Source organism: Leucoraja erinacea, chromosome 8 (genome assembly GCF_028641065.1).
Source record: "Leucoraja erinacea ecotype New England chromosome 8, Leri_hhj_1, whole genome shotgun sequence".
Classification (NCBI taxonomy): Eukaryota; Metazoa; Chordata; class Chondrichthyes; order Rajiformes; family Rajidae; genus Leucoraja; species Leucoraja erinaceus.
Genome location: NC_073384.1, coordinates 70,658,025 through 70,682,245, shown reverse-complemented (window position 1 = coordinate 70,682,245; position 24,221 = coordinate 70,658,025). Strand labels below are relative to the sequence as shown.

Sequence of the window (24,221 nt, the reverse complement as noted above, 5' to 3'; positions counted from 1 at the left end):
ACAAACATATTACTGGCACTACACCATCTAGGTTCCCTTAGCAGTGTTCTCATGGCATCGTTATATGCCACCTTTAGTCTCTGCAAACTTGTCTTTCCATAGTTTGACCACAGGTGTGCAGTGTAGAGTGGTGTGTAGTATGCTCTAAATAGCGACATCTTCACCACATCTGCACACGCTCCAAATTTACGCAAGAGAATAATTGCCTGTACATACAGCATGCGTCGTTGCCTATAAATATCCTCATCATCTGTCATTTGTTCTGTAATAATATGCCCTAGGTATTTTACCTTATTACAGACACTAAGATTATTGTCAGACAATTTAAAATCAGGAAATTTTAGACATTTATCCTCTTTGGTTGTACAGATCATAACAGCACTCTTACTAGCATTATATTTAATATCATGTTCCACACCATACACAGAACATATAGTAAGGAGCTGCTGGAGACCAGCGCTAGATGGACTAAAGACCACAAGATCATCTGCATACATAATATGGTTCACTAAAATATTATTGACTAACGTCTATTACAAACCCACTGACTCGCACAACTATCTCGACTACACGTCTTCCCACCCTGCTTCCTGCAAAGACTCTATCCCCTATTCCCAATTCCTCCGTCTACGCCGCATCTGCGCCCAAGATGAGGTGTTCCATACCAGGACATCCGAGATGTCCTCATTCTTTAGGGAAGGGTGGGTTCCCCTCTCCCATCATAGGTGAGGCCCTCACTCGTGTCTCCTCGGTACCCCACAGCTCCGCCCTTGCTCCCCCTCCCCGCAACAGAGACAGAGTTTCCCTCCAAAAGTGGGGGAAAAGATTTAATAGGAATCCAAGGGGTGACTTTTTCACACAAAGGGTGGTAGGTGTATGGAACAAGCTGCCAGAGTAGGTAGTTGAGGCTGGGACTATCCCATCATTTAAGAAACACAGGTACATGGATAGGACAGGTTTGGAGGGATATGGACCAAGCGCAGGCAAGTGGGACTAGTGTAGTGTGGTGTGGGCAAGTTGTGCCGAAGGGCCTGTTTCCACACTGTATCACTCTATGCCTCTAATCCTTACTTCCACCCCATCAGCCGTCGCATACAACACATAATCCTCCGAAATTTCCGCCACCTCCAACGGGAGGGATCCCACCACTAGCCACATTTTCCCATCTCCATCCCTTTCCGACTTCTTCAGAAACCGTTCCCTCCGCAACTCCCTGGTTAACTCATCCCTTCCCACCCAAACCACACCCTCCCTAGGTACCTTCCCCTGCAACCGCAGAAGATGCAACACCTGTCTCGATACCTCCCTCGACTCTGTCCAGGGATCCCGACAGTCCTTTCAGGTTAGGCAGAAGTTCACTTGCACCTCCCCCAACCTCATCTACTCTATCCGCTGTTCAGTATGTGGACTCCTATACATCAGCAAGACCAAACGCAGACTGGGCGATCGTTTTGCAGAACACCTTTGTTCAGCCCGCCTGAACCTATCTGATCTCTTGTTTTCTGGACACTTTAATTCTCCTTCCCATTCCTTCGCAGACCTTTGGGTCATCAATACCAGGTCATTGGAGATGTCCTCATTCTTTAGGTACCAGCTTTAGAGACCGTTCCCTCCGCAACTCCCTGGTCAACTCGTCCCTTCTCACCCAAACCACCCTGTCCCCAGGTACTTTCCCCTGCATCCACAGGAGATGCAACCTTCCCCCTTTACCTCCCTTTACCTCCCTCCTCGACTCCATCCATGGACCCTGACAGTCTTTCCAGGTGAGGCAGCGATTCACTTGCACCTCCTCCAACCTCATCTACTGTATCCGCTATTCCAGGTGTCAACTCCTGTACATCGGCGAGACCAAGCGCAGGCTCGGCGATCGTTTCGCTGAACACCTCCGCTCAGTCCACCTGAACCTACCTGATCTCCCGGTGGCTCAGCACTTCACCTCCCCCTCCCATTCCCAATCTGACCTTTCTGTCCTGGGCCTCCTCCATTGTCAGAGTGAGGCCCAGCGCAAATTGGAGGAACAGCACCTTATATTTTGCTTGGGCAGCTTACACCCCAGCGGTATGAACATTGACTTCTCGAACTTCAGATAGCCCTTGCTTTCCCTCTCTCTCTATCCCCTCCCCTTTCGTTGTTCTCCCATCAGTCTTACTATCTCCGACTACATTCTATCTTTGTCCCGCCCCTCCCCTTTCTTCAGTCTGAAGACAGGTCTCGACCCGAACCGTCACCCATTCCTTCTCTCCAGAGATGTTGCCTGTCCCAATGATTTACTCCAGCATTTTATGTTTTCCTACACTGACCTTTCTGTCATCGATCGATCTCCACTGTCAGAGTGAGGCTAAACACAAATTGGAGGAACAGCATCTCATATTTCGCTTCTGACAGCCCAGTGGTATAAATATTGATTTCTCTCACTTCAGGTAGCCCCGGCATTCCCTCTCTCTGTCTCTCTATCCCTCCCCTACCCAAGTCACTAGCTTCTCATTTTCACCCTACAAACAGCTTACAATGGCCTGTTTCCATTATCATTGTTACTTTTTTGCATTCATTGTTCTTTATCTCTCCACATCACCATCTATATCTCTCGTTTCCCTTATCCCTAACCAGTCTGAAGAAGGGTCTCGACCCGAAACGTCACCCATTCCTTCTCTCCAGAGATGCAGCCTGTCCCGCTGAGTTACTCCAGCATTTTGTGTCTGTCTTCGGTTTAAATCAGCATCTGCAGTTCCTTCCTACATATTTCTCTAGACTGCCGGAGGTTGACAGGAGGCCTGTTTAACTAACAATAAAAATAATGAGAGACATAGATAGGGTGGACAGTCAGAACATTTTCTGCAGGTTGGAAATGCCAAAGACTAGAGTTAATAGCTTTCAGGTAAGAGAGGCAAAGGTTAAAGGAGATGTGTTGTTGAGCATGGAAACGGGTTGTTCAGCCCAACTTGTTTGTGCCCCATTAACCCTTGTACCATTTATCCATGTTTGACCCATATCCCTCTTAACCTTTTCTATCTATCTATCTGAGTGTTTTTTAAATGCTCTTGTAGAACGTGCCTCAACTACCTCCTCTGGCAGCTCATTCCATATACCCATCACTCTCTGGGTGAAAGAGTTGCACCTCAGGTTCCTATTAAATGTTTCCCCTCTCACCTTAAACTTGTCTTCTGGTTCTTGATTCCCACTACTCTGGGCAAAAGAATCAGTTCCCCTCACGATTTTGTACACCTCCATAAGATCACCTCTTTGCCTTCTGCACTCCAAGGAATAAATTCCTAGCTTGCCCAAGCACTCCTTATAGCTCAGGCCCTCGAGTCCTGGCAACATCCTTTAAATCTTCTCTGCACTTTTTTACCAGTTTAATAACATCCTTCCAGAGCTGGACACAATACTTTTTTATCTCAATTATCTTTGAGATGTGGCAAGAAACCAGCGCACCCGGAGGAAACCCACACGATCACAGGCAGAATGTACAAATTTCACGTAGAGAGCTCCCGCGGTCAGGATCGAACCCAGGTCTCTGGCACTGTAAGGCAGCAGCTTTACCAACTGTGCCACGGTACAATAGTCAGAGTGAAGAGATATCCTTGACGAATGCATTTGTTGACTGTTGCGACCTTGCTTTCCGCAGGATATCCAGGCTGAGATTGAAGCTCACAATGACATTTTCAAGAATATTGATGGCAACAGGCAAAAGATGGTGAAGGCTCTGGGTAATTCAGAGGAAGCTACCTTGCTCCAACAGCGACTCGATGATATGAACCAGCGCTGGAGTGATCTGAAGACAAAATCTGTCAACATTAGGTCTGTAGAGTGAAAGAGGTGTTGTAGTGTAAAAGGTCACAATGTGCTGGAGTAAGTCAGCAGGTCCGGCAGCATCTCTGGAAAACATGGATAGGTGACGTTTCGGCTTGAGACCCTTCCGACTGATTGTAGAGGGGGCAGAAGAAAGCTGGAAAAGAGGAGATGCAGGACAAAGTGTGGCAGGTAATAGGTCGACATAGGCGAGGAGAGATTGATGATAGCCAGATGGTTGGGACAAAGCTCAGAGATAAGAGCAGAAGGTGTTTGTCAGGTTTGAAATGTTGAGAATTGTGAAGCCAGGAGGAGGAAAGTAGCAGGGGGTGGGAGGAGCTGGAAGGAAGAAATAGGTGGGAGTTCAGTTTGGGTTTTGGGGATTAAAGTGGAAGTGGGAACAGAGAGTTGGGGGCTGGAATTTGGTGCGGGTTGGTTAAGGGTTACCTAAAATTGGTGATTTGATTGTTCATACCATTGGGTTGTAAGCTACCCAAGCGGAATAGCACGTGCTGTTCAATTATACCAGGGAGTTGTAAACCTCTTTATTGAAAAACTTAAGTCGAGAGTGAAGGATGGACATTTTAAAAGTATTAGAGATAAAATGAAACAAAATTATGATGTGTTTTTGCCTCAAGCTTTGACGTTAAAATTCTGCATTCTTTAGGAATGTAACTAAACGTCGAAATTCGCAGAACATCAGAAATTCTAGTTTATAGGTTTTTGGGATGAAATTGAGTGATTGAGTCATAAGACAGGTAAACAGGCTCCTCGGCCTAACTAGCCCATGTCAACCAAGCTGCCCCATCTAAGCTGGTCCCATTTATCTGCATTTGGCCCAAATCCCTCCAAACCTTTCTTATCCATGTACCTGTCCAAATGCCTTTCAAATGTTGTTATTGTACCTGCCTCAACTACTACTTCTGTTCAAGAAGGAACTGCAGATGCTGGAGAATCGAAGGTAGACAAAGTTGCTGGAGAAACTCAGCGGGTGCTGACAAAATTGCTGGAGAAACTCAGCGCCCCCACCCTGCATCAGTCTTAAGAAGGGTTTCGGCCCGAAACATCGCCTATTTCCTCCATAGATGCTGCCTCACCCGCTGAGTTTCTCCAGCATTTTTGTCCACCTAAAAGCAAATAAATTAGTAAAGCAAATATCTTGGTCTCCCAACATACTCAGTATGAATATTTAATGACTTGTCTGTGTAAAATGTAAGTTTTTACTGAATGAAGATTGGATAAAGAATTATCTTCATGCGAGGAAGCAGAGCGTGATGGTGGAAGGTTTGGGTTTTTTTTGGACTGGAGGATGTGACTAGCGATGTGTCTCAGGAATTGGTGGTGGGTCAATTTGTAATCTACATCCATGACTTGGATGAGAACTTTCGAGGTATGCTTGGTCGGTTTGCAGGTGATACTGAAATAGGTGGTATCGTAGGCAATGACGATGGCTATCAAGAATTACAACAGGATCTTGATCAGCTGGGCAAGTGGGCCGTGAAATGGCTAATGGAGTTTAATTCATATGAGAGCGAGGTGTTCTAGGAAGTCAAACCCGGGCAGGACCTTCACAGTAAATGGTAGGGATCTAGGGTGTGTTGTAGAGCAGAGGGATTGAGGAATACAAGTACAGAGGCAATAAAACTCAGTGTGGTGTCACAAGTAGATAGGATAGGGAAGAAGACTTTTGGAATGCTGTCTTTCATCAGTCAGGGAATTGAGTATAGATTGGGATGGTATGTCTCAGTTGTACAATTTGTTGGTGATGCTGCATTTGAATATTGTGTTAAAGTTGGTCACCCTCCTCTAGAAAGGATCCTATGGAAAGCTCGAAAGAGTGCAGAGAAGATTTGCAAGGATGCTGCTAGGACTTGAGCTATCAGGATCAGAATCAATTTATTGGCCAAGTATATACACATACAATAAATTTTGCTCGCACATGGTAAAAACACGATATACAGCAGACAATATTTAAAAAATATGTAAAAATAAAGTGCAAGAGTAAAAAGGGTCAGGGGTGCTATATATTGCACATGTAGATATCTACATGGGGAAAGGTTGGGCAATGTTGGATGGATGCTGAGTCTTTTTCCCAGGGCAGAGGATCAAGTACTAGAGGACACAGATTTAAGGTGAGAGGGGAAAGACTTAATCGGTATGTGAGGGACAACTTTTTTTCACACCGAATGTGGAGGATATATGGGACAGGCTGTCAGAGGAAGTAGTTGAAACAGGTACAACAACCCTTTGAAATGACGTTTGTACAAGTGTATGGAAAAGAAAGGTTTAAAGGTTCATGGGCGAAACGCAGGTAAAATGGACAAGCTTAGAAGAGTCCACATGGACTAGTTGAGCCAAACAACCTGTTTTCATGGTTTATAGCACTGTGACTCTCTGGTGCTTGAATAAGGGGATAAACGCCAATGTTTAGAAATTGAGAGCTAATTAGTATTTCAAGCAGTTTTATGCTTTCCTGCAGCCATGCCATATTTTAAACAGAAGCAGTATTGATTGTTTTGAATTGATTAAGTGGAAATGTTTTTTCAACGTTTTCATCATATACAATGTCAATAGTTGACGCTATCCATTTCCTGATCAGGGTTCATTTGGAAGCGAATGCAGAACGCTGGAAAAGGTTGCTAACATCACTAGAAGAATTGAACAAGTGGTTAAATCTCAAAGATGAAGCACTGACAAAACAGATGCCTGTTGGAGGTGATGTTCAGACGTTGCTGCTGCAGCGGGACCACTGTTCGGTAAGTTTTCTACCCCTTGTCTTCTCAGTCCCGCTCTTGAATTTAGAGTGTTTATTCGTGCCTCTGAATCAGTTTGGGAATTCTGATGGTTTGATATGAAGTAGAATTTGGTTTGTTTTGGTTTTGGGCAGCACGGTGGCGCTGTGGTAGAATTGCTGCCTGATGAGCCTGTCCCACTTAGGCGACTTTTTAGGCGAGTGCAGGAGACTGCGCTCACCACATGTTCTCTGGTGGTCTCTGGCGTCATGGTCGTGAGGAGTTCCCGCATTCTGGGAACTAGTCGCAGCCTCAGTATATTCACCGCAAATTTTTCAACGTTGAAAAAATTTCTGCGACCAAAAATTGGTTGCCATGGAGATAATTGATCATCCTGTAGTCGTGGGTGCAGTTGTAGTGGGGTCGCCATGTAGTTGTAGGTAGTTTTAGTTAATCGTCTTTGCTGACTGGTCATTTTCATTGGCTCATTGGGGGAAAAAAAACGTAAGCAGTAGTTTTCAGAACCAAGGATAACCGACCGGTAATGTTAATGTCGGCCGAGCTTCACAGACGTGTATCTCTGGCTTATTAAATGTTGGCTGGCTTCTTAAAAGTTGTCTCCACTCCTTCTCCCCCCCCTTCTCCCCCCCCCCCCCCCCCCCCCTTTTAAAGAACTTACCGTACACTGTGCTAGCCGTCTAAATTACAGCGCCAACCTTCCAGTTCATCGCGGTTCGTGTCTGTATCACGGTGGCTTTGCATCGTGTGAATTTCAGACAGCACTCCCCCCGTTTCCCCAGGCCCACGCCTTTGCGATGTGTTTGTGTGTGTGTGTGTGTTCCACTGTGACAGTCGCCGTTCCAGTTCCTGGTTTTTCAGGCGACTGTTGGCAACTTGACGGTCGCCGGCAGTCTGCTGAAAAATCACCTAAGTGGGACAGGCCCATTACAGCGGCAGAGACCCGGGATCAATCCCGACTACGGGTGCGGTCTGTACAGAGTTTGTGCGTTTTCCCCGAGACCTCATAGGTTTTCTCTTGAGATCTTCGGTTTCCTCCCACACTCCAACGACGTACAGTTTTGTAGGTGAATTGGCTTGGTGTAAATGTAAATTGTCCCTAGTGGGTGTAGGATAGTGTTAATGTGCGGGGATCGCTGACTTGGTGAGCTGAAGGGCCTGTTTCCGTGCTGCATCTTTAAACTAGCCCACTCTCCTACTTCAGGTGGAATTATTAGATTCCATTCCTAATAATTTCTGATGTCTCAGCTTATTTCTGTCCAACATGAACCAAAGTTAGTGATTTTGCAGATAGTGAAGAAGGTTGTGAACGATTGCAGCAGAATCTGGATCGATTGGCCAGGTGGGCGGAGGAATGGTTGATGGAATTTAATACAGAGAAATGTGAGGTGTTGCATTTTGGGAAGTCTAACATGGGCAGGACCTACACAGTGAATGGTAGGCCTCTGGGTAGTGTTGTAGGGCAGAGGGATTTAGGAGTACAGGTGCGTGGTTCCTTGAAGGTCGAGTCACAGGTCAAAAAGGCTTTTGGAACTTTGGCCTTCATCAGTCAGAGTATTGAGTATAGAAGTTGGGAGGTCATGTTGCAGCTGTATAAGATGTTGATGGGACCGCATTTAGAATATTGTGTTCAGTTCTGGGCACCATGTTATAGGAAAGATATTGTCAAGCTTGAAAGGGTTCAGAAAAGATTTACGAGGATGGTGCCAGGACTAGAGGGTGTGAGCTATAGGGAGAGGTTGAATAGGCTGGTCTCTATTCCATGGAGTGCAGGAGGATGAGGGGAGATCTTACAGAGGTATATGACAGGGGATATACTTCTGAGGCTGAATGGGCAGACAGTTGAGCAGGTAGAGGCCTTTAGATACCTGGGCACAGAGATTGACACCCGCCTGTCCTTCTCCCAGCACACAGACTCTGTGTACAAGTAGGCACAGCAACGCCTGTTCCTGCTGAGGAAACTCAGGAGCTTTGATGTCAGACAGGACATTTTAACAGCTGTCTATAAATCACTTATAAAATCTGTACTCACCTTTAACATCACATCCTGGTTCACCCTCACCTCTGTCAAAGACAAATCAAAGCTTTCCCGGATCATCAATCTGGCAAGCAAAATAACTGGCAAAACTCAAAATCAATTATCAGTACTCCACACCCAGGCAGTTAAAAGGAAAGCCAATCTCATTACACAGGACCCACCCACCCCCTGCACAAGTCTTTCCAACTTCTGCCATCAGGCCGCCGATATAAAGTCCCCCTATCCAAGAAAAACATCCACAAAAACTCATTCATACCCATTGCCATAAACAGCTTAAATAAAAAATGAACAATGGACAAATTAACCCTGACGCATTGTCACTTTACACGTATCCACAATTTTTATCTTGTCTATTTTTACAGTTTTAATCTTTATATTTGCTTTTAAGATCGATACACACTGTGTGTGCTCGCAGAAATCTGTGTTGTATGACTGCTTATCAGTACATTGTCCTGTCTGTATGTTGAGCCACGTCAAAGAAGATTTTCTGTTACGACAGACAATAAAGTTTTCTGAATCTGAATCTGAATAAAATGATGAGAGGAATAGATCGGGTAGATGCACAGGCTCTTTTACCCAGAGTAGGTGAATCAAGGACCAGAGGACATAGGTTCAAGGTGAAGGGGAAACAAATTAATAGGAATCCGAGGGGTCACTTGTTTACACAGAGGGTGGTGGGTGTATGGAACAAGCTGCCAGAGGAGGTAGTTGAGGCTGAGACTATCCCATCGTTTAAGAAACAGTTGGAAAGGTACATGGATAGGACAGATTTGGAGGATTGTGGACCAAGCGCAGGCAAGTGGGACTAGGGTAGCTGCGACATTGTTGGCCGGTGTGGGCGAGTTGGGCCGAAGGGCCGGTTTCCACACTGTATCACTCTATGACTGGGCTTGTAATCACTGGAATTTAGACGGATGAGAGGGGATCTTATGGAAACATATAATATTCTTAAAGGGTTGGACAGGCTAGACGCAGGAAAAATGTTCCCCATGTTGGGGGAGTCCAGAAGCAGGGTTCACAGTTTAAGAATAAGGGGTTGGCCATTTAGGACAGATGAGGCCAAACATTTTCACCCAGAGAGTTGTGAATATGTGGAATTCTCTTCCACAGAAGGCAGTGCAGGCCAATTCACTGGATGTTTTCAAGAGATAGTTAGATTTAGCTCTTAGGGCTAACGGTATCAAGGAGATACAGGAATGGGGTACTGATTTTGGTTGATCAACCATGATCATTTTGAATGCTGGTGCTGGATTGAAGGGCCGAATGGCCTACTCCTGCACCTATTTTTCGATGTTCTAAGTAACATTCTCACCCTTTGTGAAATTCTCTCATGCAGGGACTCAAGCACGAGTTACTGGATAAGGAAGACGCAATCCTGACTGCTCTAGATTCTGCACGATTATTCCTTGCAGATCAACCTATAGAGGGTCCCGAAGAACCACGACATCATTTGCACATTAAGACTGGTCAGTGGATTAACAGTTCTCTTTAAGAACGAGCAATTTGCCAGAAATTGGCCCTTAATCCTGTCATAATGATGAAAAATAAATTAATGATAAATCGTGGAGTGAAGAGAGCTGCAGTGCTAATGAAAGTTCAAACTCTAGTAATAGTGTTGATGCAGCAGCTTAAAGAGAGATGCTGTTGCATTGAGGTAGTATTGCCACAATGTTCTGGAGATAATTCTTCTCCTGATCTAGTGAATCCAGTTACTTCACTTTAGTTTAGTTTAGAGATACAGCATTGAAACAGGCCCTTCAGCCCACCTAGTCTGCACCAACCAGCGATCCCCACACATTAACACTATCCTACTTACACTAGGGACAAGTTACATTTACACCAAGCCAATTAACCTACAAACCTGCACGCAGTTCGGGAGGAAATCGAAACTCTCTGAGAAAACCCACACGGTCACGGGGAGAACGTACAAACTCCGTACAGACAGCTCCCGTAGTCAGGTTTGAACCTGGGTCTCCGGTGCTGCAAGCACTGTAAGGCAGCAACTCTACTGCCACCCATACTTGAAACTTTCTAGTGAACATATTTTGAAATGTGGCGTGGGCATAATGGCTGAATAGCCTTGTTCTGTAAATTCCAATGATTCTAATTCATAGTTTGCCTTTACACATCGCTCTGACTTTCAAACTGGACCTGTCCCAACTTTAAATTCGGATTCTGAGAAGAAATGCATTCATTTATTTGATCTAACATATTAATGTGTGCTTTCCTTGAAGGGAAATAGTTGAAGTGCTATCAAATGTCCTCAACCATCTCAATGTGCACACAATGCTAGTCCAGTGTAACTGAGAGTAAGAGAAGTTGCAACAGAATCTAACTGGATTATCATTTTACAGCTATGTAGGCAATCTATAGAAACAAAACGGCAATCTATCTCTTTGCTTCTAAAACTTTGATCTTGGATGTGTGTGTGTGTGTGATGTTTGTGTGCGTTTCACATCCCCTCGAAAACACGACGCGCTAACGGTGAAAATGTTACATATTCCGATAGAGATTTGCGCCATGATGTCAAAATTCGCCTTATCTGAAAATTTCATGCATTATTTCTCGAGTTATTTATGAAAATGTTCATAAATCTCAAAGAACATAAATAAATGAGGTGGTCTCGCTGATGACGTCAAAACGGATCTGACTGCCTGCCTCTGCTCGCGCTGCGAGTGACGTCACCCTGTTCTGTCTTCTGTACTTCTTCGCTTCTTAACTTTTACTTCTTAGTTCTTGAAACGCCAAGGGATAGACTTGATCCCAGCTGCCTATACCTGTCCCATGCCTCCTTCTTGCTCTTGACGAGATCTCCTATATCTCTCGTCATCCAAGCTTTCCTGCCTTGCCCTTCACTCTAACAGGAGCGTGTCGGACGGAAGAAGGGTCTCGACTCGAAATGTCACCCATTCCTTCTCTCCAGCTTTTTGTGTCTATCTACTTTAAAACAAATTGGTAGAACGCTGTGTGAAAACGTGTGAATGTAATTGACACTATCTTTACAGCTCAATTACCTTTGTAATAACAGCTCTGCAACGTTCTTTTTGTAACGTTTCCAACTATCCCCTTGATCTTAATTGGATCTGAGGCCTTACGCAGTTATCTCCTGTTATTGGCACTGATAGCAAGATTTAATACCCTCAAGATAACTTTTAACTCCTGAAAATTGAAAGTTGGTGGCTGATGCCTATATTTATCCTTTGATTACTATGCAAAGCTGAGCTTTAATTTAAATATTTGTTGTATTATACTGTTTTATTTATTCTATGCCTTTTTTTTACTTTAGGAGTCACAATTGTATACAGTGCCCTCCCTAATGTTTGGGACAAAGAACCATCATTTATTTATTTGCCCCTGCTCTCCACAATTTGAGATATGTAATAGAAAAAAATCACATGTGGTTAAAAGTGCACATTGTCAGATTTTAAGAAAGGCCATTTTTATACATTTTGGTTTCACCATGTAGAAATTACAACAGTGTTTATACATAGTCCCCCCCATTTCAGGGCACCATAATGTTTGGGACACAGCAATGTCATGTAAATGAAAGTTGTCATGTTTAGTATTTTGTGGCATATCCTTGAATGCAATGACTGCTTGAAGTCTGCGATTCATGGACATCACCAGTTGCTGGGTATCTTCTCTGGTGATGCTCTGCCAGGCTTGTATTGCAGCCATATTTAGCTTATGCTTGTTTTGGAGGCTTGTACTCTTCAGTTTTCTCTTCAGCATATAAAAGGCATGCTCAATTGGATGATCAGCCATGATCACATTGAATGGCGGTGCTGGCTCAAAGGGCCGAATGGCCTACTCCTGCACCTATTCTCTATTGTCTATAACACCGCACCACTGTGTTTCACAGATGAGGTGGTATGCTTTGGATCTTGGGCAGTTCCTTCTCTCCTCCATACTTTGCTCTTGCCATCACTCTGATATAAATTAATCTTCGTCTCATCTGTCCAAAAGACCTTTTACCAGAACTGTGGTTGCTCTTTTAAGTACTTCTTGGCAAACTGTAACCCGGCCATCCTATTTTTGCAGCTAACCAGTGGTTTGCATCTTGCAGTGTAGCCTCTGTATTTCTGTTCATGAAGTCTTTTGCAGACAGTGGTCATTGACAAATCCACACCTGACTCCTGAAGAGTTTATCTGATCTGTCGGACAGGTGTTTGGGGATTTTTCTTTATTATAGAGAGAATTCTTCTGTCATCAGCTGTGGAGGTCTTCCTTGGCCTGCCAGTCCCTTTGTGATTAGTAAGCTCACCAGTGCTCTCTTTCTTCCTAATGATATTCCAAACAGTTGATTTTGGCAAGCCTAAGGTTTGGCTGTTGTTTCTAACAGTTTTATTCTTGTCTCAGTCGCATAATGGCTTCTTTGTCTTTCATTGGCACAACTTTGGTCCTCATGGTGATAAACAGCAATAAAAGTTTCCAAAGGTGATGGAAAGACTGGAGGAAAGACTAGGTGCTGAGAGCTCTCTTATACCTGCATTAAGGAGGCAATTAAACACACCTGAGCAATTACAAACACCTGTGAAGCCATGTGTACCAAACATTATGGTGCCCTGAAATGGGGGGACTATGTATAAACACAGCTGTAATTTCTACATGGTGAAACCAAAATGTATAAAAATGGCCTTTAATAAAATCTGACAATGTGCACTTTAACCACATGATTCTTTCTATTACAAATCTCAAATTATAGAGTACAGAGGCAAATAAATAAATGATGGGTCTTTGTCCCAAACGTTATGGAGGGCACTGTATCTTCAACTGCTTTGGAGATCCCTTTCCTCACCAAATGAAAACTAAAATTTAACTTCTCGTACTTGCTATTTATATGGTTGCCTTTGTGTCTTTCAAAATGTCTGTGACTTATCCTCTTCCCTAGAAGGGGCCAAAAGACTTTTGAAGGATCTTTGACGTTAAGAAAGTGGTCATTGTATTAAAAGAATTTATGCGGTAGAAAGCTGACAAGCAATTACATCTGTACAATTCCAGAGCCGACCCCCGAAGAGAAAGCACAGAGGATTGCTAAAGTGGTGCGGAAACAGTCAACAGAAGTGAAGGCCAATTGGGAGCAGCTGAAGATTCATGCAAGCAGCTGGCAGAAGCAGGTAGAAACGGCCCTGGGGAAACTACAGGAACTGCAGACAGCTATGGACGGCCTTGAAGCCCATGTGGTAACAGCTGAAAGCGTCCGCAATGACTGGCAACCTGTAGGAGACCTGCTTATTGATTCTTTGCAAGATCACATTGACAAAATTACAGTAAGTGAATTCAGATTATTCTGTCTTTATGAGTATCTCTAAACTGAACAGGTGTGCTGTTCAACAGAGCTGGTGTGATGTGCCTGGTGTAATCAATACAATACAATACAATATATTTGTTGTCATTTGAACCTCATTGAGGTTCAAACAAAATTTGGTTTCTGCAGTCATACACACAAGGAAAAGACCAAGACACAACACAATTTACACAAACATCCATCCCAGCGCATCACCTCCTCGCTGTGATGGAAGGCAAAGACTTATCTCTCCCCTGCACTTCCCATTCTCCTCCCGATGTCAGAGACAAAGTCCCCGGCGGGCGATGGTAAGTGTCCCGTGATCATTAAAGCCGCGCCGGGTGATACAAAGCCACGCTCCGGGTCTTGTTGTTGGAGCCCGCGGCGGGCGCTAGCAAAGTCCCACAGCCATTCAAAGCCGCGGCGGGCGGTGATGTACTCCAGGTACTCTTCAACCCCGCAACTCGGGCGGGAGAAGTCGCCGTTGCAGAAGCCCCGAAAAGCGGTCTCCCAGCAGGGACCCGCGGGCTCCCGGTGTTACTGTCTACCAGACCTGCGGTAAGCCTCCGAATCTGCGGGGTCAGGTCACAGCCGCGCGCCACCACCCGCTACACCCGCTCCGAACTCGGCCAGCTCCACGATGGTAAGTAGGTCCGCAGGCTCCGCGACTGGAGCCCCAGGTCGTTCCTGCTGGAGGCCGCTCCACGGTGCTCGGCCCCAACGACAACGGAGACCCGACAGCGAAAAGGTCGGGTTCTCCTTACAGGGAAAACATTTTAAAAGTTTCCCCACCCCCCGCCCCCCACACACATCATACCCAATTAAAAAAAAAAACAAAACTACATTCAAACAAGACAAAAAATAATAAAAAGACAGACGGACTGCAGAGGCCGCTGCGACGAGAGTCGCGCCGCCCACCCACTAGGTAGGTGTTAATCGATGTTGGCCCATTGCTATTTGTGGTTTATATCAATGGCTTGGATGAGAATGCAATGTCATTGATTAAGAAATTTGCAGATGACACTAAAGTGGATGGGATTGTAGGTAGACACACAATGCTGGAGTAACTCAGCGGGTCAGGCAGCATCTCTGGAGAGAAGGAATGGGTGACGTTTCGGGTCGAGACCCGTCTTCAGACTCATTTCAGTGGGTAGCATTGTAGAAAATTACAGCGGGATCTTGATTAGTTGGGCAAGTGGGCTTCATGGAGTTTAATGTGGATAAATGTGAGGTATTGCATTTTGGGAAGTCAAACCAGGGCAGAATATTCACAGTGAATGGCAGGGCCCTGGGAAGTGAAGAGTGGTGTCACAGTGGCGCAGCGGTAGAGTTGCTGCCTTTACAACTCCGGCCGCTGTCTGTATGGAGTATATACATTCTCCCCATGACCTGCGGTGAATAATATCATGATGGGAATAGATAGCGTAGATGCTGTCTTTTACCCTGAGTAGGGGAATCAAGAACCAGAATATATAGGTTTACGGTGAGTGGGAAAAGATTTAATAGGAACCAGAGGGGCAACTTTTTCATACAGAGGGTCATCCGTATATGGTGCTGCCAGAGGAGGTAGTTAATGTTGGTAATATAACAACATTTAAAATATATTTGAACAGGTACATGGTTTAGAGGGCTATGCGTAGGAATAATATTGAAGGGGTATCTTGGGTTGGCACAGCAGTAGAGTTGCTGCCTTGCAGCACCAGAGGCCCGGGGTTCGATCCTGGCTACGGGTACTTGTTTGTACGTTCTCCCCGTGAACTTTGGTTTCCTCCCACACTCCAAAGACGTGCAGATTTGTAGGTTAATTGTCTTGATGTAAACATGAAACTTGGCCTAGTGTAGGATATTATTAGTGTGAGGGGATCGCTGGTCGGTGTGGACTTGGTGGGCTGAAGGGCCTGTTTCTAAACTAAGAATTCAGAATTGGGATTGGAACTTCAGCAGTTTTATTTTGAATGTGTATTTTTGCACCTGGGTTACCACGCAGGTTAACTTTTTGAACACTACCCAGCTCAACAACACAAGATAAATCCAGTTTTATGTATTATGTTGTTTTGTTTCTGAATGAGTTGATCCCAATTGGCACAACGTTATATTTCCAATGTTTTTGGCACCCTTCAGTCAATTAGGATAAGGAGATTTCATCCAAGTATTGAAGTATCTTCAGGAGAGTAAGGTGCTGGGGGAATGGAGTTTGGGCAGAAAATTAACTCTTTCTGGATGATAGAACAGGTACAGCACTTAATGGAAATTATTGAGAATTGAGAGGAAGCACAATGCTAAAATATGTCATAAGATCATAAGGAATAGGGGCAGAATTAGGCCATCCGGCCCATCAAGTCTACTCTGCCATTCAATCATGGCTGATCTATCTCTCCCTCCTAAGCCCATTCTCCTGCCTTGTCCCCTTAACCCCTGACACCTGTATTAATCAAGAATCTATCTATCTCCATCCATTGACTTGGCCTCCACAGCCTTCTGTGGCAAAGAATTCCACAGATTCACCACCCTTTTCACAAAAGAAATTCCTTCGCATCTCCTTCCTAAAGGAACGTCCTTTCATTCTGAGGCTATGACCTCTATTCCCTAGACTCTCCCACTAGTGGAAACATCCTCTCCACATCCACTCTATCCAAGCCTTTCACTATTCGGTAAGTTTCAATGAGCCCCCCCCCCCCCCATTCTTCTAAACTCCAGCGAGTACAGGTCCAGTGCCATCAAATGCTCATCATAGGTTAACCTTTATTTATGCAGGTTAATCAATCAATTAATCAATCTCATAATATTAGCATCTGTCTTGTGGAAGACCTGAAGCAATGATGATCTCATGGGAATATGATTTATGAAGCTTTTGAACTCTCTTCTTATCCTGATGACCAACTATCCTCAATCTTGCAATTACCATTAGTTAAGAATCGTGCAGCCCACAGTCTGTCCAAGTCCTTCTGCAGAGCCCCTACTTGCTCTACACTACCTGCCCCTCCTCCTATTTTCGTATCATCCGCAAACTTGGCCACAAAGCCTTCAATCCCCTTGTCCAAACCATTAATATACAACGTGAAGAGTAGCGGCCCCAGCACCGAGCCCTGCGGAACTCCGCTAGTCACTGGCATCCAACCAGAGAAAGCCCCCTTTATTGCCACTCTTTGTAATATTGGCAATTTTCCGATCATCTGGGACCACTCTTGACTTTAGTGATTCTTCAAATATCACTATCAATGCGTCCACAATCTCTAAAGCCACCTCTTTCAGAACCCTAGGGTGCAGTCCATCTGGTCCAGGTGACTTATCCACCTTCAGCCCTTTCAGCTTCCCAAGCAGCTTCTCCCTAGTAATAGCCACTCCACTAACTTCCACCCCCTGACTCTCTTGAATTTCAGGCACGTTGCTGGAGTCTTCCACTGTGAAGACTGATTCAAACTCCTCTGCCAGCAGTCCATCGTCCACTCTTGCCTCTTTCTTACTCTTTATATAACTGAAGAAACTCTTGCTATCCTCTTTTATCTTCGTATTTCATCTGTTCTCCCCGTATTGCCTTTTTACTTACCCTCTCTCTGTTGTTCTTTGAATGCTTCCCAATCCTCTGGCTTATAGGATAAATGCATCTCTTTTAGTTTTATACTGTCCTTGACTTCCCTTGTCAGCCACGGTCACCTCACTCTTCCCCTAGAATCTTTCTTCCTCGTTGAAATGAAAAGATCCTGCATCTACCGGATTATTCCCAGAAATTCTTACCATTGCTGTTCCACTTTCATCCCTGCTAGGGTGCCTTTCCAGTCAACTTTGGCCAGCTCCTCCCTCATGCCTCTGTAGTCCCCTTTGCTCAGCTGTAATACTGACACATCCGATTTCACCTTCTACCTCTCAAATTGCAGATTAAAACTTATCATATTGTGATCGCTACCTCCTAATGGCTCCTGTACCTTGAGCTCCCTCATCAAATCCGGTTCATTACACAACACTAAATCCAGAATTGCCTTTTCCCTGGTAGGCTCCACTACAAGTTTCTCTAAGAATCCATCACAGAGGCACTCTACAAATTCCATCTCAGGGTGTCCAGTTCCAACCTGATTTACCCAGTCTACCTACATATTGAAATCTCCAATGACCACCGTAGCCTTGCCTTTCTTACACGCTGATGTAACTTGAATCCTATATCCTGGCTACTGTTTGGGAGCCAGTAAATAACTCCCATTAGGGTCTTTTTCCCTGTATAAATTTCTCAGCTCTATCCACAATGACTCTTCAACTTCTGATCCCATGTCACCCCTCACTAAGGACTAAATTTAATTCCTTACTAACAGAGCTACCCCACCCCCTCTGCCCACCTGTCTGTCTTTCCAATAGGACGTATAACCTTGAAGATTCAGCTCCCAGCTCCGATCCTCTTGCAGCCACGTCTCTGTAATTCCCACAACATCACACCTACCAATGTCTAACTGTGCCACAAGCTCATCCACTATGTTCCTTATACAGCGTGCATTCAAATACAACACCTTTAATTTGGTATTCACCTCCCCTCTCACTCCTATCCCGATTTTACCCGACTTCACTCTCTCACCTCTTCTTAAACTTCCTGCCCGTTAATTGTGGAGTCATACTTCCTGTACTCTCTTTCCCTTTTACTCCACCGTTACACTTCCAATATGTTGCCCCAGCCCCCACTGTTTAGTTTCAAGCTCTATCTACGGCCCTGGTTATAGGCTTTGCCAGGAGTCTGGTCCCAGTCGGCTTCAAGTGGAGTCCGTCCCATCAGAACAGTTCCCTCCTTCCCTAACACTGGTGCCGATGTCCCACAAGCTCAACCCCACTTCTCCCACACCAGTCTTTGAGCCACATGTTCAACGCTCTAACCCTCTCAACTCTTCGCCAATTTGCACACGGCTCAGCTAGCAATCCTGAGTCCAGCAATCAATAATATTATAATTGTATATTAGAGTGATGTCTCAACAGGTTGTAATTCACACTAAGGTGCAGATTATAAGGCAGTTACTTTTTTAAGCTTCTTTCGAGAATTCTGAGACTTTTTTCCATGCTCTCCATTAGGCTTTTAAAGAGGAAATTGCTCCAATGAAGCAAGAAGTCAAAACAGTAAATGACCTGGCTGATCAGTTATCTCCGCCTGATGTCACTTTATCTCCAAAGAGTTCTAACCAGCTTGAGGACCTAAATATGCGGTGGAAACTGCTACAGGTAAGAATGGAACACAAGGACAAGGGATCCACTTCTGGGATCAATTCAGTATTGAAGTAAAATCTGCGACAATTTAACTCTATGGCAACGAATAACCAAATTATATCTGGAGACAAACGCAACAGCAAATACTATAATCTTGATCAAAATACAAATTGCTGGAGTCACTCAGCGAGTCAGGCAGCACCTGTGGAAGGAACGGACGGACAATGTTTCAGGTTGAGAGCCTTCTTCAGACTGGGCCCAACCTAAAACCTGGTGTGCAAAATTTGTTCATTGTGACATTTGGCACTGATAAGTTTCCAACTTGTGGTGGCGTAGCGGTAGAGCTGCAGCCTCACAGCGCCAGAGACCCGAGTTCGATCCTGGCTAAAGGTGCTGTCTGTGCGGAGTTTGTACGCTCTCACCGTGATCTCCATGGGTTTTCTCCGAGATTTTCGGTTTCCTCCCACGCTCCAAATACGTACAGGTTGTAGGTTAATTGGCTTGGTGCAAATGTTTAAAAAAAATCTCCCCAGTGTGTATAGGGATTGCTGGTAGGTGCAAACTCAGTGGGCCAAAGGGCGCTGTATCTCAAAACTAAACAAAACATTTTCCTTATTCTAATTAATCCTTGGTTTCTATTCAAAATTTTGGTTGGAAGTGATGCATGTGTGCGTATTGGGTATTGCCATGAATGTACCTTAACACTACCCATACAAAGAATTAAGAAGTTCGTTTCATCCTTCAAATCACAGCCACCCATGAATCATCAGCTTTGGAAAATGAACAGAAGTGAAATTTATAACACCATTTCAAACAGAAGATTACATCTTTAATGACTTTTAAGCATTTTTGTTTGAGTTTCTTGTTGATCAATTTCAGAGCCATAATAATCAGGCAAGATTTGTTTCATAAATCTGAGGATTCAGTGTCCTTGACGCTTTCCCATTGCTTTGTATTCTGATCATACTTCACCTTGATGCTCAGATCTACCACTTACTAATTGCATGTAAGCAACGTAAGCTCATACATTCATTTGAAACCTAATTGCTTAATGAGCAATGTATCTGCCTGGAAGTCACCAGATAATAACTACAATTAATTTAATGCATGAATATTATATATTAACTTGTTGCAGGAGTAGACCATTAGGCCCTTTGCCTTGACCCAGAAAAATCATCTCTGATCATTTACCGCACCACCACTTTGTTGTCGTGACCACATATCCCTAAAGGGCCTGTCCCACTTACGCGATTTTTTTCGGCGACTTGCCGGCACCCGTCATAGTCGCAGCAGGTCGCCGAAAATGTTCAACGTGTTGAAAATCCAGCGGCGAGCAGAAAATACGCCTCTTTGGGCGACCACTCACGGCCATACAGGCGACAGGGGTGATGCCTGTATGGTCATGAGTAGTCGCCCAAAGAGTCGAACCTTTTTCTGTTTGCCGCTGGATTTTCAACATGTTGAAAATTTTCGGACCTTTTTCTGGTCGCGGCTGGATTTTCAGCAACCTGCTGCGATTATGACGGGTGCCGGCAAGTCGCCGAAAAAATCCCGTAAGTGGGACAGGCCCTTAATTCTAATAATATCCCCAAAAAATCATTGACATCTGCCTTGATTACAGTCACCACATGAACTTCCCTGCCCTCTTAGATTAAGCCAAAGAACAATACTGTGTGCAGTAGTTTCTTCTCATCCCTCCTTTGGTTGAACCTAACTCCTGCCTCCGACCATCCCAGCCAAAAGAAGCATCATCCATGCAGCTACCCTATCAAACCCTGAGAGAATTATATCCAATGTACAGGATCACCTCTCACTCTTCTAAACTGCAAAGTGCACAAGTCCACACTGCTTAATTTCTCCTCAAAGAGAAAAGTGAATTCTAGGAATCAATAGGTGCACCCTTGTTGCCGTCAATCCTTTGCCATTTCATCATTCCTTGGGTAAGAAGGTGAGATCTGTAGAGAAAATTCCAGCTTCACCTTTCTTTTCAGCTCTGTTGTATGAAAGGTCGTCATGTCGTTCCGAATTAGCTGATGAATCGGGCCATTAACATCTCAATCGTTCTTGTACAAGGACACTCGGGTGCCTTTCAGCTTTGCACTGTTTGGGAAAGCGTTCTGTGATGCTGTCTTTTGTTCCATAATTTTGATATCACCTTTAAAGCTACCGCATCCGCTGCACAATACACACTTCTATCCAGCCTGGATTATCAGCAAACTTGGATATAATATACATGGTCCCTTCATTCAAATCATTTACATGGATTGTTAACATCAAGAAAAAATTCTAACACCATCCCACTAATTATAGCCTCCCAACCTCTTGTGTAGCACCTTTTTAAAGGCTTTCTCCTCCATATCCTCCAGCACTCACTTGCCTGTATAGCTAGTTACAAGCTAAAAAAACTCACTTGTGGAGGTATGTCTTCACTCAGAAGGTAATGAATGTTTACAGTTCTCTACTAGAGGCTCAATCAATGAATTCATTCCAATCAATGATGAAAGGACTTAAGGTCATAGTCATTCAGCCCAGAAACAGGCCCTTCAGCCCAACGTGTCAATGCTGACCAAGATGCCCCATCTACACTAGGCCCACCTGCCTGCATTTGGCCCATATTCTTCACAGCCCTTCCTATCCATGTACGTCCGTGTCTATTCAATGTTATGATAGTACCTCCTCTGGCAGCTCGTTCCATGTATCCATCTCCCTTTATGTGAATAAGTTGCCCCTTAGGTGCTTATTAAATCTTTCCCCTTTCATGTGTCTCCACACACCACTTTGATTCCTGAGGGGTCCCACTCTCTCTCTCTTGTTACCCCTTGATAAAATCTCTTGCTATCTGCCAGAGTATTCTCCTGGTTCCTTTTTGCCTTTCTCATTTCCTTTTTTAGCTTGCTCCTTAGCTCCCGAAACTCCTCCAAGATTATACTTGATCCCAGCTGCCTAAATCTGTCTCATGCCTCCTTCTTACTCTTGACCAAAGCCTCAATTTCCCCCAACAAGGTGATCACTCATTTCTGTTCCTCAGCTCCACCCACACAGCCTCACTAGACGAACCGTTTGTAACTTCACCTCTGACCACTGCCGTGACATTCTCCTTAACCAATAACACCAACACCCCCTCACTCCTGGCCTCCCTCTCTCCCTCCCTGCCAGCTCCCCCCGCCCCCCCCCCCCCCTCACCGTTGGCCCCCCTTCCTCACCGTTGGCCCCCCATTCCCCAATGCCGGCTCCCCACCCTCTGCCCCTTCATCCCCGCCGCCACCCTCCCCGGCGGGCAAGCTGGGCCTACTGGAGGCTTTACCCCACTCGCCAGGAACACGCCCGGTCGCACTGCCAGGGGACTAGGAACAAGTTGTTCCTTGACCCAGAAGAAGAAAACCAGAACAGCATGTAGCTATTTGTTCTGTAGGTTCCAGCCTTCACCCCAGCAGCTGTAATCTTGTGTACTGTTCTTTCTTAGTTCAAACCAGGACTGGGCCTAACGGCTAAATGAACAGTGAATTACATGGCAATGGTACATTTCAGCAGACCCTAGATTTAGAGGGAATTCACTGTTGAGAAAATGTCTGTAAAAATGTCTTTGTCACTATGAGACTCATTAATAAATGTACATTGGCTCTGTTTATCATTCCAGGGTGCTGTCGAGGATCGGATCAATCAGTTGCAAGAAGCATACCGTGACTTTGGTCCATCATCACAACATTTCCTCTCCAGTAAGTCAGATGTGTGGAGATCTAGAATATTGGAAAGTATTTTAAATATCATAATGTTACAGGTAGAGTGTGCTTGAAGGCTAAAGCATGAAAGATATTCACTTTGGTTGGCGGCACGGGTGGCACAGCAGTAGCGTTGCTGCTGTACGGCGCCAGAGTCCCGGATTTGATCCTGACTACGGGTGCTGTCTGTATGGATTTTGTCGTTCTCCCCGTGACCTGTGTGGGATTTCTCCAAGATTTTCAGATTCCTCCCACACTCCAAAGACGTATATGTTAATTGGCTTGGTATAAATGTAAAATTGTTCCTAGTGCGTGTAGACAATAGACAATTCGAAAACTAGACTGTACAAATTCTACCCAAATACTTCCCCCATTTGTGATAAATGTCTATCTCAGAATGCCACTATAACACACTCTTTTGTTTCTTGTATAAAATTACACAAATTTTGGAGCGAAATCTTTGAAATTTTCACAAAATTACTTAAGATAAAACTTGATCCTAACACTGAATTGATTATATTTGGATTACTGGAAGACGAGAATAAATTGAATATGTTTCATAAAATCATTCTTTAATTATGGTTTAATAATGGCAAAAAAACGTATACTGACATTTTGGAAAAATACATCAATACCAACGCTTAAAAATGTGGATTTCAAACATGTTGGAAACCCTACATCTTGAAGAAATGCGATTCCTCCTAACAGACAAAGTAGACCAATTTCCAAGAATTTGGTCTCCATTTGTCGACTTCTTAGAAGCATATGGTGCAACACAAACGTAGAAACAATCCGTTTCAGGACTGGGGAAATGGTGGTCAAGAATAACAAATAGCTATCTCTCCTTTATTCTTCTGCTTTCTATCTCTGCTTCTTTTCTCTTCATTTTCTTTCTTTTCTCATTTTCCTTTGCTCACTTTCTGATATCACACACGTGTCTATTTCTTTTCTATTCTTTTCCTGTCTCCTTTTTACTGTTAAAATAAAAATAAGAAGGAGCTGTACATGAATTGTAACATGCCAATATATACTAGGTATCTATAGTACCATATTATTGTGCTTACTTCTAATAAAAAACAAACAAATAAATAAATAAAAGATAGACAATAGGTGCAGGAGGAGGCCATTTGGCCCTTTGAGCCAGCACCGCCATTCAATGTGATCATGGCTGATCGCCCCCAATCAGTACCCTGTTCCTGCCTTCTCCCCATATCCCCTGACTCCGCTATTTTTAAGAGCTCTCTCTTGAAAGCATCCAGATGGTGTTAAAGTGCGGTGATCGCTAGTCGGTGCGGACCCAGTGGGCCGAAGGGCCCGTTTTCATGCTCTATATCTAAACTAAACTGAAAAGTAAACTAGAAAAAGTTTGCATTGACACCACGAAGCACAAACCAGCATCTAGTTGTTTCTTTGTTTCTACATTTTGAAGATGTTCTCCTCTGCTCCTCCTCTGCGATTCG

At 44.4% G+C, this 24,221-nt stretch overlaps 1 protein-coding gene across 1 annotated transcript in view; it reads left to right on the top strand.

The window, feature by feature from the left end:
* Positions 1–24,221, top strand: part of utrn (utrophin) — a 382,291-nt gene that overhangs the window by 297,782 nt on the left and 60,288 nt on the right. Inside the window, 6 exon segments of the mRNA XM_055639965.1 lie at positions 3,626–3,798; positions 6,389–6,545; positions 9,914–10,043; positions 13,579–13,847; positions 18,911–19,057; positions 22,680–22,758. Coding sequence (XP_055495940.1) covers positions 3,626–3,798; positions 6,389–6,545; positions 9,914–10,043; positions 13,579–13,847; positions 18,911–19,057; positions 22,680–22,758 — 955 coding nt within the window.